Source organism: Dermochelys coriacea, chromosome 17 (assembly GCF_009764565.3).
Source record: "Dermochelys coriacea isolate rDerCor1 chromosome 17, rDerCor1.pri.v4, whole genome shotgun sequence".
NCBI classification, from domain to species: domain Eukaryota; kingdom Metazoa; phylum Chordata; order Testudines; family Dermochelyidae; genus Dermochelys; species Dermochelys coriacea.
Window position 1 is genome coordinate 6,811,946 of NC_050084.1, and position 21,367 is coordinate 6,833,312.

General features: G+C 38.6%; 1 protein-coding gene across 7 annotated transcripts in view; it reads left to right on the plus strand.

The window, feature by feature from the left end:
• Positions 1–21,367, plus strand: part of USP32 (ubiquitin specific peptidase 32) — a 152,215-nt gene that overhangs the window by 21,799 nt on the left and 109,049 nt on the right. For 5 of the 7 annotated variants that reach the window (XM_038375649.2, XM_038375648.2, XM_043499257.1 and 2 more), the window contains exon 2: positions 13,685–13,812. The exons of the other annotated variants lie outside the window; for them this stretch is intronic. In XM_038375649.2, the coding sequence (XP_038231577.1) occupies positions 13,685–13,812 (128 nt within the window). The remainder of the gene's footprint in view (positions 1–13,684; positions 13,813–21,367) is intronic. 7 annotated transcript variants of the gene reach the window in all.

Consider the following 21,367-nt stretch of genomic DNA (forward strand, 5'->3'; position numbering starts at 1 on the left):
ATTAAGTGACTTGGTGCCATCATGTATAGTCTGGAACAGCTTAAATTCAGGATACCAAATTACTAGGATCAGTTTTGGGGAGAAAATTGAGTGTTTAATTTTTCACTGACGTTATGGCATTTAGGTTTCTTTAGTTGTTTGACATTCATGGTTAGCAGAAAGAAAGGTGGACCTTGGTCCTTTAAGAAGGACAGTGCTGTGCATCTGAGGTGCAAAATGGTGGGATTAGTTTTAATTGTCATGACCTTTAAACTGATGTGTATTGACTTAAGGCTGGTCTGTGCTACAAAATTAGGTCTGCTTACTTCATTGGTCAGGGCTGTGCAGAATGTCAGGCCTTGTGCGATGTAGTTAAACTGAACTAAGGGCTGGTTTTGACACCACTAGGTCACTGGAAGAATTCTTCCATTGACCTGTTGACCACGTCTGAGAGGTGGATTTACTGCACTCTTGGAAGAACCCCTACGCTACAGCGGTGCCACTGTAGCACTTCTAGTATAGACATGCCTTTAGATTTAAGTACTGTCCTATAGTGTTTCACTCAAGTGGAGTATTGTGCTAGTGTGTGAGAACCTAGTAGTCAGCCTTACTAAGCCTCTTTCCACAGAGGCACAGTGAAATGTAAAAAGCAAACAGCAGAAGTGTTAAATTAAGATTTTAAAAATATTCGTTATCATTGATTTACAATTGATGATTGTCTTTATAAAAAAAAAAAAGCCTAGTATGAATTAATTTTTTTTAAAATACAGAGTAAATTTGCTGTCATAGGCACGTGCAACCCACTTACGGTTGCATGGATGTGACTGATCCAAAGTGGGTCCATGCTTTTTGATCTGACATTCATTAGAACTTCCTCTAGTTAAAAAGGAAAGGTGCATCCTGAACAGCAGTTGGTTCATCTTAGTGTTTCAAAGTAAGGCAAGAAACGGGGAGGGGTAAAAATACAGGGTGCTGGAAGAAAAAGGGAAAAGTTTCTAAAATGTTAGGACAACTTTGTATAATTTTTCTTACCCTGCTTAGCTCTGTTTGGTAGTAAAAATGGCTGTTTTCTGATTTAGTTAGACTTTTATTTTGATTTCTAAATAAAATACTGTTCGCATCTAGAGATAATGTAAATAGTTTTGGTACTTCAGAGTGTGCAACTGAAGATTGCGGTATCTGTTGCTTGAAGATGAAATCCTATAAGTTAATAATTGTTTTCCATACAGTATTTATGCTCCAATCCTGCAGACATTTGCACATGGTTAACTTGAAGCATCTGACTAGTCTGATTAACTTTAAGTACATGAGTAGTTCCATTAAAATTATATGCAGGTTCAGGTTCACAGGAATGGGGCCTTAGGCTGTAAACTCCTCAGGGCAGGGAACTTCTCTTTATACATAATAAATAAGTCCAAAATAAGCTTAAGTAGGATGAGAAGAAAAACAGTAAAATTTAAATTTCATTCTGCAACTTAAATTTTTTCCCTGTGATATTAAATATGTCTAGCATCTTGGTACCTGACATTAGGCTCTTGACTGAAGTAGCTTGATTTTTAAATTTTTGGAGGTGTTTAGTACCTGTAACTCCCATTGCTAGAAGCAGGATTTGTGGGTGACCATGCCCTCTAAAAATCACACTACACCTAGCAACCTCAAGTTGAATTCTTGACCTACACATATTGGTGATTGATGGCCTTTCCCTTTTTAAAAAAACAAACAAAACCTAGACTCCAAAGCAAGAAAACTGGGGGATCACTTGAGATTTTCTCATTTATTTTACAATATAATTACTCTTGGAAATATTTAAAAATTATAAAGCTAACTATTTACAAATTTAAAAACTTTTAGAATCATAAGTCTATACAGGTTGCTTTAGATTTAAATTACGCTGTTTGAACTAAAAATACTCCCAATGTTTGGATTGACTGAAGCTATGTTATAACTACTGTATTTTACAATAGAAATTTTAGCGGAGGTTGTGCAGTTTCACTAAAATTCAGTTTATTTCAGAGGACTGGAGTAAGGCATTCTCTGCAGAGAACTGGAAAAGGGATGCAGTGCTAATCTTTCATTAAACTGTCTTCTAAATTATAGCAAACCTGCCAACAAAAAAAGTTTTAGGATGGCTTTCCTTAAGAGAGTTCGCAAAAGAAAAGGAGTACTTGTGGCACCTTAGCGACTAACAAATTTGTTTGAGCATAAGCTTTTGTGAGCTACAGCTCGCTTCATCGGATGCATCCGATGAAGTGAGCTGTAGCTCACAAAAGCTTATGCTCAAACAAATTTGTTAGTCGCTAAGGTGCCACAAGTACTCCTTTTCTTTTTGCAAATACAGACTAACACAGCTGCTACTCTGAAACCTGTCCTTAAGAAAGTTGTGTGTGTCTTAGCCTTTTATAGCAAGAACATTTTATTTCAGTGTAATTTAGGAATAATCTTCCTTTTTTATAAGATATTACTTTGGATTCAGCTATGTGTGAGAGCTATAATTTTACATCAGGTACAATATCTAAATATAAATAATCCTGTACTTATTTGAATTACAACTTTAAAGATACAGGGGATAACTTTATAATGTGACATGTAAAGAACTGGACTTGTAGCTCCAAATTAACAATAATGGGAGTTCCATTGCAAAACACTGAAATTTCATCCCACTTCATTGGACAAGTGATAATATATTGCTATGTTGGCTAACATGAGTTTTGTCTTAGAAGGTGAATTACACTAGATTTTTTTGTGCTGTATGATTCTTCTACTGTCAGTTTATGAACACATTAACAATATACTTGAAAAAATATTGTCTGTACACAGCTGTGTGTGTGTGTGTGTGTGTGTGTGTGTGTGTAAGTAAAATAACTCATAGATGTATTATCTACCGAGAGAAAATATTTTTGGTTATTTTTGAAAGCTAATTTGCTTTTGTTAAGAATGTACATTTCAGAAAGAAAACAGTTCAACTCAAGTTCATTGTAGAAACATTCATGAATCTCAGTCAGTATTAATCTGAAGCAGGTCACTTGCTACTTTGTGTTTCTACCCTGAGGAGATGAGTGAGCTAGTTATTATGGTCTAGTAATATTGCATTACTTGACAGATGCCTATAGTATTGTATACATTTTTTTTTTTATGGCTGTAGGTTTCATGAACTCCCCAGTAAAATGGATCTCTTTGAACAAGTGATTCTCTGTAGCAGACAGTAAAGATACTGTCCCATTTATCATACCTCATCACATTAATTTCTCTACAAATATGGATACAATCTTGCTTAGTTAAAACCAAACTCATTTCTGCTTTTCATTCCACTTCCCTTTCTCATAACAAATAACTGGCACATTTCAGTACTATGGGGAATCTCTACATGGAGGCTTGAGACTCAATAACAAGGGATTGTGTATGTCAAAATTCATTAAAGGTGAAGACAAGTTTGTAATAACCTAAAATTAGAATAAATTATAATTTAAACTAGTTTTGAATCAATATTGAGGTCTACCCCTCCAAAGGTCTGACTTTAAGTCTGGTTGCCATCATGTGCAAGTTGTACATTCTATTGAGATGGACTGTTCTTCTCTCAGTTTCTGGCTTCCACCTGGCAGACAATGCAGTGCTGTCGAATAAGTGGCATTACATAATTAATGCTTCGCTGCACAAATATAGTTATAGTTACCATTGATGCCATCCTTGGAAAGGGCCATAACTTCTTCAAATCGAGCTTTCTCAAAGTAAAAAGCTTGAGGCGGTGAATTAAGGAAGGAGAGAAGCCTGAGGTATAGAATGTCCTGACTTTGTGTAAGGATAATGTGAACCCCTAGCTGACCAGTGTACCAGCACCTCACATAAGGGCTTGCAATCAGTTATTCCTTAGGAACAGGGTCTGTTTTTTGTTTTTGTTTTTGTTTTTTTAAAGTACCTGAGTGGGGATTTTTTTTTTAATTTAAATGACAAGGTCATTGGAATCTCATACTGAGATCTGTGCAGAGAACTTTCATATTGTATTAGTCATTTACGTTTTCAGTGCCTGGAATTGTGTTACAATGTTATCTACTTGTTAAAGCAGCAGCGTTGTGAAGCTGCAGTTCAGATTCACACAATAAGGAGTAATTGGAAGTTTCACATTTAAATAAATCTGCTATGACTTACTCCAGTTTTGAGAAGTGCAAAAATATTAGTCTGAATATGCACAACAAAAGTATCCAAGGGTCAAAATCTCTCTAATTTGTTAGTAAAATTTGTATAAAATGGTTGTTTTTGTCAAAGTCATGCTGCAGTTATTTATCACCACCTCATTTATGTTTAGTTCTACCACGTAGGAAAACCAGACACATGTTAAAGTGAGTATAAGGCATAGGATGGGCAAGACGTAACTAATTTGTGTGCTATCAGGGATGATCATTTTATCACATGTTAAAATATATAATAGTTTAGTGAGATGGAAAAATGCTTATTGTGTAGGCAGAGGCAGTGGAATTCTCTTAGTAAACAAGATCAGAATCTAGGGCAGGTGTTAGGGTTGCATTTGTTTGAAGTGGGTATTAAGCATATAGCTTTTTAAAGAATGGTTTGTTAGTGAGACTGGTTTCACTTTATTGCCTTTGTACATAGCTTTTGTGCCTCATAGGACATCAAGTTTTGGAACTGGGTGGCTCAGGCTTAATGATACCTAGAACCTTTCATCTCTAGGTCATTGATTGAAATCTGGCCCAAATGAATAGGGAATAAAAGTTGATCAACATTTGTTGTTTGATCAATGACTGCATGAAATGTATGTTTAAAGGAATAAAAAGTGTAAAAGTATTTGAAATTAAGTACACTAAAAATTAAATAGACTGTAGACACCATACAGGACATAAAAAACAGAAGTTAGGTGAAACTCTGGGGGCAGCAACCTCAAGTACCTCTTTCAGTGATTTAAAATATTGACACATGCATCCAGGGTTTAGGCATAACTGGACGAGAAAAGGAGATGGTAGTATCTCATCCATCACTTTGTGGTTACTTGTTTGCGCTGGTTTAATTCAAACAGCTAACCGTGGTTTGGTTTGGTGTAAGCTATTTTTTCCATGTTTTATTATAGAAACACTCTGTATTCCTGGAGTGAAAAAGGCACTTAAAAGGCAGCAATACGCAATGTTCCTGGAAGACCAAAATAAAATAGGTTTCAAGATGAACTGGGTACAGCAGAAATTATAATTATTTTAGGAGCTTAAATAACCAGTTGTGAAGAAATTAATTTTAACCACTTGGGCTGAACTAGTACAGGCTTTTTAATGTTGTCAGAGCTCTTTCCTCCTAAAGTACTAGGGCGCAGACCTTAAGCAGCCAGAAACGGTGGATGGGTTCGGAGTTTCTTTCCATTCCAGTGGTGGAAGTAGATGTGGGGCGGGGAGAGAGGTAGTGTAAGTAATACCCTTTTGCTCTTCAAAAAAAGAGACCATGGTTTGGCCTGTCATTTTTTGTGGGGCTCCAGGAAGCCACTAGTGGTGGCTTTACCTGTAAAATACATAAGCATTATTTTGCCTTCCCTGGTATAAAAAAGTGTTAAGGGGACTTTGGGAGTCTCCTTCCTGGAAACATTTTTTTAAAACTAAACAGGTATGTACATATTTTAGATTGTCTGTCTGTCTGTCTGTCTGTCTGTCTGTAAACAGGTGGAAAGCTCTTGGTCCTTTCCTCTTAAAGATTCAGTAAAGGCAGAAACAGTTAAAAACGCTTCATATATAGACAGCTTTCTGTTGAGATATCAAAATAAATGTTCTGGGGAGAAGGAAGTTGTCCAGGTATTTTCTTGAGCTTCCTGTGAAAATATTAAATTAGAAGCTACATCAAGGGGTTCATAATTGTTGTGGTATGTTGCAGAGCAGTAGTACAAAATACAGTATCTCACAAGTTAGAATTCATAAGACTTTTGAAGTTGACTAGATCATGATTCTGGGTAACTTGAATCTTCCTGATATTAAGCCCTTTCGACGTGCTGAGAGGTAGACAGATGATGGATGTAGTAAAAGATTGCTTTCTGAACCGCATCAGCAGTCTCCTGAGGAATATTGCACATCTAGCACTGGCTGTAGCCAGTAAATTGGGCAGAATAACCAAACTAAACACTTGATATATTAGTGTTGAGTGAGCACAATATATTTTGTATAGTAATGAAAGCAAAACCAGTTATTAGGAAAGAAAAATTCATTACTTCAGTTTGGCCAACTTGACAGAATAAGTAGATCAGATATAAATATAGGAGGGCACCGATACTTAAATGTGATTGAGTAGATTAGAACAAGAATAGTGTATGCCCAAGACAATATTTGTAAAGTAATAAAAATAAACATATAGCCCCAACATGATGATTCTTGGGTGCGTGGAGCTGAATTTTTCCTATGTCTCTAATGAACATCTTTGGAACTAACGGAGCAAAAGGGATTGGAAAGTGCATCTTTAAGCAAGAGCCTAAGAAAGAGAAGAATGTGGATAATAAGTTCTTCAGGGCTGTGGCTGTTTCTTTTGTACAACGGGACCCTCATCTCTAAGAACTATTGTAATACAATTAAAATCACCCTCCTCCTTACCAGGGGTTAAACACCGGTAAAAGAAAGCAAGGGGAAGCCACAGAGAAAATGTGAAGGTAACAGATTAAATGCACTGTTCTCAGATGTTTGAAGACTTCTCAGGCCTGCCTCCAAAATATTAAGACTTTCAGGAGGTATGCCACCATGCATGATGTTGAGTAGAATAGAGGAGGAATAGGCATGTTACAAGGAGAACAGTTCAAGAACTGAACTGTTGTCCAGATGCCCTTAAAGTAGAGGAGAACTTTTCTAGATCTGTTAAATTTGTCTGTGTTTTTTTCAATAGTAGAGAAACAGTGGTGCATGGTGTCGGTAAGTCAAGGGGAAAATCTGCTTTTTTCAGTTTCCCATTGCAGTTGGGTGTGGGCAGTGGTGGTATATTTGCCAAGCAGCAAAGATGGTGAGAAAAAAAAATCTAAACTTCCCATTAAAAATAAAAATAAAAATAAAGCCTGGTAGTGTTTTATGGACCCTTGTGACAAGGAGTTTATACTTGATAGTGACTAGAGATTTAAGTACAAAGCTTCCACAAGCTCTCTCCCATCGGCGTAGAATGGCTACATGAGATCTTACAGTGGGGCAACTGGATCAGTACAGCTGTGCCGCTGTGAGGTCTGTAGTGTAGACATATTTCAGAGTAGCAGCCATGTTAGTCTGTATTCGCAAAAAGAAAAGGAGTACTTGTGGCACCTTAGAGACTAACAAATTATAACATTATAACATTCAAAAACCAGTTGGAGAACACTTCAATCTCTCTGGTCACTCGATCACAGACCTAAGAGTGGCTATCCTACAACAAAAAAGCTTCAAAAACAGACTCCAAGGAGAGACTGCTGAATTGGAATTAATTTGCAAACTGGATACTATTAACTTAGGCTTGAATAGAGACTGGGAATGGATGAGTCATTACACAAAGTAAAACTATTTCCCCATGGTATTTCTCCCCCCCACCCCACCCCCCACTGTTCCTCTGATATTCTTGTTAACTGCTGGAATTAGCCTACCTTGCTTGTCACCATGAAAGGTTTTCCTCCTTTCCCCCCCCTGCTGCTGGTGATGGCTTATCTTAAGTGATCACTCTCCTTACAGTGTGTATGATAAACCCATTGTTTCATGTTCTCTGTGTGTGTATATCAATCTCCCCTCTGTTTTTTCCACCAAATGCATCCGATGAAGTGAGCTGTAGCTCACGAAAGCTTATGCTCTAATAAATTTGTTAGTCTCTAAGGTGCCACAAGTACTCCTTTTCTTTTAGTGTAGACATAGCTTCTGTGTCCTTCATGGCATTAGGTGTCAGTATGCTGCAAGCAGGACAGCCTTTTGGATGAGATCTAAAACAGAGATCTTGAGCACTTAAGGTATGCCTGCACTGTAGTTGGGAGAAAGCTTCCCAGCCTGGGTAGATAGACCTGCTGCTCGCTCTTCTCAAGCTAGCAGGCAAAAAATAGCTGTGCAGATGTTGTGTCATGGGCGGTGACTCTTGCTGACCACCCTAGTTTGAACCCAGGGGATCCCTTGGGTGGCTAGCCTAAGCCCTTGTGTGTGCCACAGCGTCCACACGGCTGTTTCTACTGCGGTAGCTTAGAGAGAGCCAGCTGTGAGTCTGTCTTCCTGGCCGGGGAGGCATGCTCCCAGCTGCAGTATCCACTGCTTACAAGTAGAGGTTTTTTATTCTTGGTTTTCTAGTCCAATTCAAACTTGCACAATTATATTCAGCTTCCTAAATTGCTCCACAGTTTGTTTAGTTCAGTGTTCTTCACTACACAAGTTTAGCATAGAAAATACTATGTGCTGTTCGACATTAGAGGTGATATTAAACACAGAGAAGGCTGCAGTTAGTGTTGTGTGTAGTGATTCCTATATATACATTATTTGTTGAGCACTCTTGCGATGAAAGCCGAAAGCCTAAAGCTATGAAAGCTGGAGGTGTGATGGGGCTGGCTGGGACAAACTCAAGTGGCACTGTAACCCCAGGCATCCGGTCTGGTGTAGGGGACATGGGTGTCAGGCTGGTGGAGGGGGAGGATACCCGAGATGGGAGCAGGAGGATCAGGCAGTGGTGGAAGGAGGGAGAAGGCCAAATCTTCATCTGCAGCCCCTTTAAAGGTGCTATATAAATTATAGCAGAAGTGTTGATGATGGCTGTAGTTAAGCGTTGCCAGATTATGAATTGTTTTAATTATTAAAACAGGTAAATCTTATAAAGGAGCAGCCAATAAATTTATGATTAGGAAAGCACTTGGATGAGTAAAAAGTCGCTTTATATTCTAGCATATTATATGCAGCTAATTCACATTTATCAGGTAAATGAAATTTTCTGTTACAACAGTAATTGAAGATTTAAACTGGGCATGGTATGCTGCATTTTTTCACTTAACCAAGCAAGAAAATCTTAAATATAATTAATTAGGAGTGTGCTTGTGCTTCTATTCTGTAGTGCTTTTACAGTAACTGAAAGCGCCAGTATTAGCATTTGGAAACTGACTGGAATTGCACTGTCCTATTCTCTTCCTAAGTGGCTGGGGTTGTCACTACAGCTGGGGACATGCGCTTTGTAGGCATGTAACTGCAGTCCCATGTAGGAGTGTTTGTTGCTTTTGATGGCATACTGTAGAGAAAAGGACATGCATTGGGAAGTTAGAAAATGAGGGGATTCAGAAGCAAAAGGTAGAGATCCAGTTAAAAAAAAAAAAAAAAAGGGAAGTGAGAGATTGCAAGATAAAGCTGTTACCCTAAAGTTCTCATTTTGCACCTTTTGTACTAATATTGGGATTATGGGAAGGAGAAGGAAGAAAGGAAATTAAACCTTTGGTAATGTGCTTTTTATTGAATCGGAAGAAGGCTATATAATACTGCTCTGAATCAGTGCATGCTCCTGTCAATGTTAACAAATTGGAATATGGCTTGAGGTTTTTAGTCTTTCAGGTTAGACTATAGACCACCACTGATAAGGTTCTAATGTTTGTATCTGTCAGGCTGGTGGACTCGGGGTTCTTTCCTTTGCTGTGTTTCTGCTCAGTTGACAGAAAAAAGGTATACACTCCTGTTGGTGTGGTTGAGAAGGGCTCAATGTAAGTAATTCGTATTACCCCTCAGGAAGTTTTTATGAAGCCAATGTTTGTTTGTTTAAATACAGATCATTGGCAATGTCTCTTCATACGATGCTAAGGTTTGTATTCTAATTCAGTGATGCAGTAATTAATAAAAAATGTGAAAAGCTTTTAGTAGAACTAAGGACTTGCGTATGTTTTGGCTGTCGGGTCATTCTCTTGACTTTTTGCATTTTACCTCTTTTAGGAAACTGAAGCTGAAGTGGTGTTTAACTTAGTTTAGTGCATTAAATTAAAGCATTGGGAGTGACAGGGGATTGTAGTAAGTAACCATGCATCAAGTTGGTTTGTTTAATACATTAACTGGGTCCTTGAAAGTCAGTGGGGTGTACATATTACATCTTCTTACATATGTAAACCCTGAAGCATCTGGTAACGCAATGTTTAGGTTATGTTGTTTAAACATCTTTCTTTGCCTTTCTTCACTGTATAATCGCAACAAAGATTGGATTGATTTTATACTGAGACTAAAAGAAATTGACTTGGAACCAACAGTGTGGAAAAATCCAATGCTAGGAGAAAGTTTCTCTTTTTGTGTTGGAAGACACTTATCCCTTTTGAAAGGTCTCCTAATAATACTTCTATTTTACTGTAAAATAGAACATAAGAACATACTGGGTCATGCCATGGTCCATCTTGCCCAGTGTCCCGTCTCCTACAATGGCTCATACCAGAGCTTTGGGGGAGTGTACAGAAAAGGGCAGTTATGGTGATCCACCCTTTTCTTCCCCTCTTGGTTTATGGTAGTTGGAGGTTTTTGGTCTCGGCGAGCATGGGGTTGTGTCCCTGACCATCTTGGCAATAGTCATTGATGGACCTATCATTCATGAATTTATTCAGTCCTTTTTTTGAACCCAGTTATACGTTTGGCTATTACAATGTCCATGGCAATGAGTTCCATAGGTTAGCTGTGGATTGTGTGGAAAAAGTACATTCTCTTGTTTGTATTAATCCTGGTGACTATTAATATCATCAGGTGACCCCTGCATCTTGTGTTACGTGAAGGGATAAATAACCCTTCTCTATTCACTTTTTCAATTTTCACTGTATTCAGATCAGCATTCATAATTTTGTAGACCTCTATTATATCCCCTCATGGTCACCTCTTTTCTAAGCTGAGCAGCCCTAATCTCATCAGGCTCTCCTCATGTGGAAACCGTTCCATAACCTTGATGATTTTTGTTGTCCTTCTCTGTACACTTTCACATTCCACTATATTCTTTCTGATACGGGATAATTAGAACTGGACACTATTCAAAGTACGGGTGCACCATGGATTTATGTAGTGATTATGATATTTTCTGTCTTCTTTTCTATCCTTTTTCCTAACATACTGTTAGCTTTTTATTTTTTTAACCACTTCTGTACATTTAGTGTATGTTTTCGGAGAAGTATCCAGTGACTCCAAGATCTTTTTCTTGGGTGGTAAACAGTTAATTTAGAACCCTTCATTGTATATGTATTGTTGGAATTATTTTTTCCAATGTGCATTACTTTGCATTATCAGCGTTAAAGTTCATCTGCAGTTTTGTTGCCCAGTCACCCAGTTTGAGAACTAGATAAATTCATGGAGAATAGGTCCACCAATGGCTATTAGCCAGCATGGGCAGGGATGGTGTCTCTAGCCTCTGTTTGCCAGGAGCTGGGAATGGGTGACGGGATGGATCACTTGATGATTTTACCTGCTCTGTTCATTGCCTTTGGGGCACCTGGGATTGATCATTGTCGGAAGACAGGATACTGGGCTAAGTGGACCTTTAGCCTTGTCTTCCTGGAGTGCTCCTTTAATACCTTTCTCATGTAGCAGCCCCACTGCTTGTTTGGCAGGCTTCCTGCCTTTGATGTACTTAAAAATTGTACTGTTAGTTTTTGCATCTTTAGCAAGTTGCTTCTCCAATTCTTTCTTGTCTTGTTTTATTAAACATTTATATTTTACTTGCCAGAGTTTGTGCTCCTTCCTATTTTCCTTTTTAGAATTTGACTTGTGTAGAGTAGACTTCTAACATTCATATATAAGCCCTTGTACATATTGTCATTATTTAGTTGCTTTCATGAGTTATGTTTAAATTGGACTTTTATGTTTGGCTGTTCTTCACTAGCTTCTACCTATACTTCAACAACTTCTTTCCTATTCTGTATATTAGAATATAGAGCTCATCTTTTAATAAATTCATCCCTAAGGGATGTGCTCCTCCATACTTGTCAGGTTTCCCCCAATCCTGAGTTTAAAAAATCCTCTACAGCCTTCTTAATTTTACATGCCAACAGTCTGCTTCCATTTTGGTTAAGGTGGAGCTTATGTTTACTCTATAGGCTTCTCCTTCCCCAGAAGGTTCCCCATTCTTAATAAGCATAAATTTGTCCTCCCCTCACTAATGTCTCTTCTATGCATTTAAACCTGGTAGTTCTGCCTGTCTTTCTGGCCCTACATGTGGAACTGGAAGCATTTCAGAGAATGCTACCATGAAGGTCCTGAACTTAAATCTTGTAGGACATCCAGTGTTCTCATCACACTTAGATTTTGTCCAAGAGTTGGGTATCTTGGTTTACTCCTACAAAAATACTTAGTCAGACAAGCATTGTATGGAGCCTTGCTACGTGAATTCCTTACATATTTGAAGGCTATGGTGAGATACAGGATCAGGTGTGCAGAATCTCTTGCCTTGTGTCCTGTCATGCACTCTTCAGGAGAGGTTGGGGGCAACCTACAGCTGTGGAGGTTATTCCTTGGGCTGTTTCCTGTGCCCAGATAAATGCTGAGGAGAGAATTTTCACCAAGAGAAATTTCTAATGAGACCGTGGTGTTTTAGCAACACTTTACATAGAATCCTACTTTCTCTCAAGAAATAAAAATTGGAAATGACTATATAGACAGTGACTAATATGGGAGTATGAAATTTAAATGTTACTTTATGCCCCAGATAACAATGCCATTGCCAGTAGACCACCCAATTATATGTCAGTTCTTGTTTTATCAGTATGATATGCAGTGACAATAGCTCAAGTAAAATCCTTACACCAAAACTATCTCTTCATGACCACATTAATGCTGTCAAAATAGCTTCTTTTCTTTCTTTATCACCCCATTTCTCATAACCTTTAAAACCTTGTTTTTAGTTTAAGAAAAGCATATGAAAATTTCAGTATCATTGTCTTTAACCAATAATATATATGAAAATAAATATGGGGATTTCTTGTGAACATCTCACAGGGTTCTGAGACTTCATTTTGTCAGAGCACTTTGGCTTCCATTCAAACAAGGCACTCAAGCACATGAGTTAAGCACAAGCTTAAGTGCCTTGCTGAATTAGGACCTTGAACTTCATTAGAAAGATGCTGGAAGTATAAAATATTAAAAATCAAAGACCAGTTCTTCAGGCAAGAGGAAGCCTTTGTGCATATGAAAGGGGAACCCATCAATCCTTTCGTCATATGTCCTAGGTAGGTGCAAATACGCTTCAGTAGAGAAATCAGCCTGTAGCTGTGACTGTGGAAGAAAAACTTAAAAAATGATTTTTCCACTCCTGCCAAAACTTAACCATAATATAGTTAGATCTGTTTTCTATTAATGCTTTTTGTATTATGATCCTGTAGGTGATAATTTGCGGAAACTTTTTTTTATATAGCACAAAAGCAGACCTATTTGGTAAATGAAAACTGCTTACATGAAGCAGCTTGGCTAGTTCAACTCTTACTAAATGTTGGCAACTATCAGTTACAGATCATGCGTTTGTATTATACTCAGTCCAGATTTGTATATATTGTACAGAGAATATTCAATTGATGTTAAATTTTTTGTTCTATGTGACTTTTCACTCCTTTTTTGGAATATTTTTCCAGGTGTCTAATGAGAGCTAATAAATTAAATACACGATTTCTTTAATTTAATTAGGTATTTTTATTGCAAGACAAGAGGATATGTTTTAGAAGTTTTTATTTCTCTGTAAAAGGACTTCTTGATAGTGCAGTTAAAGCTGCTAAATCTTCCTGCACATCTTCCTTGATTATAATTTCTTTTTCTTAATACAGTTACAGATGTAGAACTAAAGCGTCTGAGAGATGCTTTCAAGAGAACTTGTGGACTCTCGTGTTACATGAGCCAGCAGTGCTTCATTAGGGAAGTGCTTGGTGATGGAGTGCCTCCAAAAGTGGCAGAGGTAATTATATCTATCTATATTTATATATTTACTGTTTTCCTTAGAGGATGTATGTATGTGTGAGTATACATCCATCCTAATTGTGATGAGCATGCCATTTTTAATACAGCTTTACAGCTCACTTTTTCTGGCTGGGGCAGTTGGCCACGATTCTGGTCAGATACTATCAATGTTCTTGCTTAATCAAGACAGAGCAATAGCTGTCAAGTGACAATGAGGTACTTCTCCACTCACAGTTGGGAGCCTGAGATTGGCTTGGGGAAATGGAATGGAGAGGCATACCTTCTTATTTTAGAAAGAGTCAAAATCCTAGACTGATGTTGATTTGAGGTGGGAGTTTGACCCTGTAGAGTTCTCATGACAAGATGCGGCTTTTTTTGTTTTTAAAGGTACCCATACTTCTGATTACTCCAGAATTCTACTGACAATTTAAGTGTCTTAAAACATTGTAAATCAAATAAGATTACTTAACTGTATTTGTAAAGACTCATACATAATACAGGAAAATAGCCAGAAACAAAATGTGCTCCATATATAAAAATATTGTGTAACCCCCCCAAAACGCACCATGCTGCCATCTTGTGCATTAATATCGATATTCAGAAAAAACGTTTTATTTTTCATTGTTGAAGTGATTTGAGAGAGAAATTAATAAAATACTGAATGCTGGAGGGAAAAGAATAAGATTAGCCAGAACTTTAAACTGAGATCTTGCTGCTTGTCATTCCTAATCATATATTTATAATATCTTCAATTTTGCTGACTTTGTACACAGTACATACATCTAATTTTTTTTTTTTAAAAAGATAATCCTTGAAATGTAGGGGTGGAAGGGATCTCAATTCATCAAATTTGGCTCCTTGTGCTGAGGCAGGACCAGGTAAACCTAGACCATCCCTGAGGGGTATTTATCATGGATTATCATTTAATCATGGAGACTTAGCTTAACTACCCTTATATTTAGAAAGTTTTTCCTAATAGCTAACCTAAATCTCCGTTGCTGCAGATTAAGCCCATTACTTCTTGTCCGATCTTCAGTGGACACGGGGAACAATTTGATCAAAGTCCACTTCATAACCGCCCTTAATATAATGGAAGACTGTTATCACAGCCTCCTTTGCTCAAGACTAAGCATGCCCAATTTTTCTAACTTTTTCTCATAGGTCAGGATTTCTAAACCTTTATCGCTTTTGTTGTTCTCCTCTGGACTCTCCAATTTGTCCACACCTTAATGTGTGGTGCCCAGAACTGAACACAGTATTCCAGCTGAGGCCTCACAAGTGCCCACTAGAGTGGGACAATTACCCATGACTTACATATGAGAGTCCTATTAATACACCCCAGAATGGTAGCCTTTTTCTTGCAATGGCATCATATTGTTGATTTGAATTGTGTTCAATTTGTGATCCACTATAGCCCCCAGATCCTTTTCAGCAGTATTATCTCCTAGCCAGTTACTCCCTATTTTATAGCGGTGTTTTTCTTCCTAAGAGTAGTGCAGTAAAAGCTGTGTTATCTGGCCCTGTACCAGCCTGAAAGCTCTATAAACCCGCATTTCTAATCTTCATAGTAAGTCCGGTTTATAGTCTGGTTGGTGTGGGGCTGGCAGGTTCCCTACCTGGCTCTGCGTCACTCCCCGCAAGCGGTGACCTATCCTTGCTGATCCTGGGCGGAGGCACAGCTAGGCAGCTCTGTCACCTCTGTCGGCAAGCGCCTCTCCTGCAGCTCCCATTGGCCATGGTTTCCGGGCAATGGGAGCTGTGGAGTCAGTGCTCGGGGCGGGGTGGGGGCAGTGTGCAAAGCCGCCTGCCACGCCTCTGCCTAGGAGCAGCCGGGACAGGTCGCCACTTGCGGGAAGCTGCTCAAGGTGAGTGCCCCCCTCCGGATCTGGCACCCGAAACCCCCTCCCACATCCCAACCTCCTGCTCTCAGCCCCCTTCTGCACCCAAACTCCCTCCCCGAGCCTGTGCCCCAACCTCAAGCCCCGCCCCCCGCACCCAAATTCCCTCCCTCTTTGTTAACTGGCATTTTTCAATTATCAGCACCCCCAATGTGCTGGATAAAACAGCTTTTACTGTACTTGTTTTTATTGAATTTTTGTTGATTTCAGACCAATTCTCTAATGTCAGTCATTTTGAGTTCTTATCCTGTCGACCAAAGTGCTTGCAACCCCCCCTCCCAGTTGTTGTCCTCTGCAGATTTTATAAGCATACTTTTCACTCCATTACAAAATCATGAATGAAAACATTGAGTAGTCCCGGACTCAGGACTGACTGCTGTCTGACGCACATTCCCAGTTTGACAGCAAGCCATTGATAACTACTCTGAGTACAGTCTTTCAATCAATTGTACACTCACTTTTTAGTAATTTAATCTAGATTGCATTTCCGTAGTTGTCTTATGAGAATGTCTTGTTGAACTGTCAAAAGTATAAATCAAGTTATATCACATCTACTGCTTCCTCCCTATCCACTATGTCAGTAACTGTCAAAAGTAAATTAGGGTGATTTGGCCTTATTTGGTTTTGACTGATTCATGATGGCTATTCCTTATAACTCTGTTATCCCCTAGGTTGGTTGATTAGTAATTTGTTCCAGTATCTCTCCAGGTATCAAAATTACGTTTACTGGTCTAAAACTTCCCAGGTCCTCTTTTCCCCCTTTTAACAATGGATACTATTCTCTTGTCCTCCTCTAACTTTTCGTATAATGTTCTTCAAGATCATTGCAAATGGTTCTGAGATTGCTTCAGCCAGTTCCTAAAGTACCTTAAGAGGAGTTTTATCAGGCCCTGCCAATGTTAATTCATCTAACTTACCTAAATATTCTTTAATGTTTTCTTTCTCTATTTTGGCTTGAATTCCTTCCCCCTTGTTAATATTGTGTTGATTATCTGGTAAGCATTAACATTTTCTGTGAAGACTGAAGCAAAATGGTCATTAAACAACCCAGCCTTTTTGATGTCTTCAATTATTAGCTCTCCTTCCCCACCAACTAGAGGACCTATGCTTTTATCTGTCTGCATCGTAATACATATATGGGAAATATTTAATGCAAAAGGTTTATTAACCCTGTAAAAATGACAGATTTTTCTTTTCCATCATTCTCAAGATTTACTCCAAGATATAACTGTTTATTCCATGAATATGGGGGTTCTTTTGCCTGTTAAATCGGTTTTTTGTCTTTTTTTTCTTTCCCAGTGCTGAAACAGATGATGAAAGCATGGACTATTTTATTCACTGTTATGATATAGTTGGACATTTCTTATACAAATTGTTCAGTGTTTAAGGGCATGGCTACATTTGCAGATGTAGAGCGCTTTGAGTTAAACCAGTCTTTGTAGAGTGCAGTAGGGAAAGCGCTGCAGTCTGTCCACACTCACAGCTTCAAGCGAACTGGCATGGCCACATTTGCAGCACTTGCAGCGGCATTGGGAGCACTGCATTATGGGCAGCTATCCCAGCATGCAAGTGACTGCAACATGCTTTTCAAACGGGTGGGGTGGGGTGGAGTGGAGTGTGACAGGGAGTGTGTTGTGTGTATGTGGTGGGAGAGAGAGAGAGGGTTTTTGGGGGGCTGAGAGCATGTCAGCATGCTGTCTTGTAAGTTCAGCAGCAGACCTCCCCCCGCCTCTCTCCCTCTTTCTCTCACATACAGCTTTCCAGCTAATGGTTGCTTTGTCTCAGAGCAGATAAGCAGCCGGATGTCAGAAACAGGGTTTTCAAAGGGCGTATCCGCATTCCTACAGTAATTCAAAAACAACGACAAGAGTGGCCACTTGACTAAAGGGGATTATGGACCGTTTTCGGAGGCTGATCAGAGTGCAGTAATGCAACACCTTGTCCACACTGGCGGCGCTCCAGTGGGGGTGCAGCAAACGTTGCTCCACTCGCTGAGGTGGAGTACCAGCTGTGCTGTAGCTGTGGAGTCAGAGTGCACTATGTGCCTTGCCAGTGTGGACGGGTAGTGAGCTAGTGCACCGGTGGCTTCTTTATTGCACTGTAACTCACAAGTGTAGCCAAGTCCTAAGAGGAGATAGCTATGTACATGCTAGCTCAGGTCAAATTTAAAAAAAAAAAAATTTTTTTTTGTATAACTTACTCTTCATTTGAAATATCTCCCTAATCTTAACTTCCAAATATATGGTCAGGATGCTTTGGCTATTAATAGCCTATAAAGTGATTGGATAGGAACAAAAATGTATCTTGTCCTATGAGTTATTGTGTTGGAAGAATATTCCTAAAATTCCACTGTGAGACTGGACCTCTCCTCTCCCTTTGCGGTGCAGTGTTAGGGATTAAACTGTGTTCTAGTCATGAGACATGTGATCTTGTGGTGTTCTAGTGATGAGACGTGATCACAGATGGCAGTGGATTTTGTTTTCAAATAATGTCTGCTGGTTGTCTTCTGTTTTTTAAATCATTGCTCTCTGGTAGAGACTACGTCATGATTATCTTATTTTAACTTGCCCGCCACCTGACAACAAGTCTCAGATTTCAGTCAGTGAACCAAGATGAATGTAAGAACCAGGATTATGTTGGCTAAATGCTGAGACCGTGACACCTCAAAACTATGTAGCATTAAAATGTCCAAATATGCCCAATAATTGTCAGTCAGGCAATATACTTTAAGTAATACACTTGTGACTCATCTCTGTGAACTGAGTACCTTGATTAGATTCTTCACACAAAATTAGGGCCTGGTTAAACCCATATTTTAAAGAAGATATCCCTTGTCTTGGATGGCTTGGGAAGTGGGAAAAACAAGCTAAATGATTAGTTACTCAAAGCTATATTCTGAGCCCTCTAATCTTTAACCATTGATCTAAATGATGTTAAGGCGGAGATCAGTACTTTGGCTATCAATTACTCCACTAGCATAATTGCTCTCTAAAGGTTAGGAATACTTGTGGCACCTTAGAGACTAACAAATTTATTAGAGCTATAGCTCACGAAAGCTTATGCTCTAATAAATTTGTTAGTCTCTAAGGTGCCACAAGTACTCCTTTTCTTTTTGCGAATACAGACTAACATGGCTGCTACTCTGAAACCTCTCTAAAGGTTCTAACCCATCTGATGAACCATGTGGGTCTCCAGATAATCTCACATGCTGGAATTTGTGTTTTCAGTTTGTTAGTTTAAAAACCTAGGAAACTACACCTGAAAACCTTCATTAAAAACACTATAAAGATTGCAAAGTCAAGCATTCGGAAGTTAAGAAATACCAGAATTAAGGTGGCCTGTGCAACTAAATAATGCTAAGATTATAAACAAATCAAAGAGGATCAAATTATTTAGCAATTTACAACAGGAACAAGAAATTATTCAAATGATTCCAAGTGTGTGACTTTAAAAAAAAAATTTAATGTTAGAAATGCAGTTTTTCATATTTGAGACTAGAGCAGTTAAATGGCAATTTTTACACAGTATATTTTAAAATATTTGAGTAGAACAGAGAAGATAGTGTATTAATTGGTTTCAGAGTAGCAGCCGTGTTAGTCTGTATTCGCAAAAAGAAAAGCAGTACTTGTGGCACCTTAGAGACTAACAAATTTATTAGAGCATAAGCTTTATCTATTCAGGGGATACCATCATAGGGCCTAATCACATCAGCCACACTATCAGAGGCTCGTTCACCTGCGCATCTACCAATGTGATATATGCCATCATGTGCCAGCAATGCCCCTCTGCCATGTGCCAGCAATGCCCCTCTACATTGGCCAAACTGGACAGTCTCTACGTAAAAGAATGAATGGACACAAATCAGACGTCAAGAATTATAACATTCAAAAACCAGTTGGAGAACACTTCAATCTCTCTGGTCACTCGATTACAGACCTAAGAGTGGCTATCCTTCAACAAAAAAAACTTCAAAAACAGACTCCAGAGAGAGACTGCTGAATTGGAATTAATTTGCAAACTGGATACAATTAACTTAGGCTTGAATCGAGACTGGGAATGGATGAGTCATTACACAAAGTAAAACTATTTCCCCATGTTATTTCTCCCCCCCACCCCACCCCCCACTGTTCCTCTGATATTCTTGTTAACTGCTGGAATTAGCTTACCTTGCTTGTCACCATGAAAGGTTCCCCCCCTCTTCCCCCCCCCCCGCTGGTGATGGCTTATCTTAAGTGATCACTCTCCTTACAGTGTGTATGATAAACCCATTGTTTCATGTTCTCTGTGTGTGTGTGTATATAAATGCATCCGATGAAGTGAGCTGTAGCTCACGAAAGCTTATGCTCTAATAAATTTGTTAGTCTCTAAGGTGCCACAAGTACTCCTTTTCTTTTTGCGAATACAGACTAACACGGCTGCTACTCTGAAACCTATAAATCTTTTCTCTGTTTTTTCCACCAAATGCATTCGATGAAGTGAGCTATAGCTCACGAAAGCTTATGCTCTAATAAATTTGTTAGTCTCTAAGGTGCCACAAGTACTGCTTTTCTTTTAGTGTATTAATTGAAGTCCTATGAAATTATATCTGGCTGGATTTCTTCTGGCCTAATAGCTATGCCTTTTGGTATTGCATTAGCTGTTAAATAAACACTGTAGTAAATAATAATAAACTAAAATTCGCAGGCAGTCAGATTGAGTAGAACACTATTCTTCTCAGTTAAACAGTTGATGTAATGTGTTCAACAATGTTTGTCCATGATTAGTATTTAGTTTTTTCCTCCTCTCTTGAAAGTGCTGTATGTAGCATGTCCATGATAAGATAAGGTGTCAACTTTGCTGGATGTCACTCCAGTACACACAGGCCATAGAATTAACAGGCCTGTTCATGTGGCATCAGCCCACAGTGTGTCTCACAGACCATCTTCTATCAATGTACACACCTGAAACTTGAGCCTAATTTTTTATTGATTCCTAGGAAATCTCATCACCTGTTCAGAGATGTCTTGTTAGCAAGTACCATGTGATGTTTTAGATGCCAAATGACACCCTCATTTATTAAAAGATTGTGTAAGAAGCTCAAAATAAACTTCCCATCCCCTAGTAGTTTGTTTGACAAACTTAAGTTTGCACCCAATATAGGATCCTCTTCTTGGCTCTTATTGACCTTGCACTGTGCGATCAATGTTTTAGTCTAGTTCTTAATGTTTTAAACCTTTTGATTAAAAGTTGTCCAGGAGTTAAATTTTTCTGATGCACTACTTCTTTGGATACAACCAAACTACCAAAAATATTAAGTAATAAAAATATTACTAGGGAGATGTGATAGGAAAGGTGCCATTTCCATTAGGAGTGGATATTAGACTTCATATTCAGACTAGACTCAGATTCAGACTGAACTTGAACCTTGAAAGTGAGAATGTTACTTCTGCTCATAGACAAAATCTTCTATTTTTCATTTTATTTTGTTTAAACTATACAGTACTAGAGAAATTTTGCCAGGGTGGGGCAGGGGAGGAAGGAGGCGAGCTAGTCTTCTCTCACCTCCCTGGTTTTCTCAGAAAACTACAGAAAAGATCACAGATAAATGGGATTTGGTTAGCAAAAATATTAGTTACAGGGTTCTGCTGCACTCATTTAAGAGGTGTAATCTGCCAA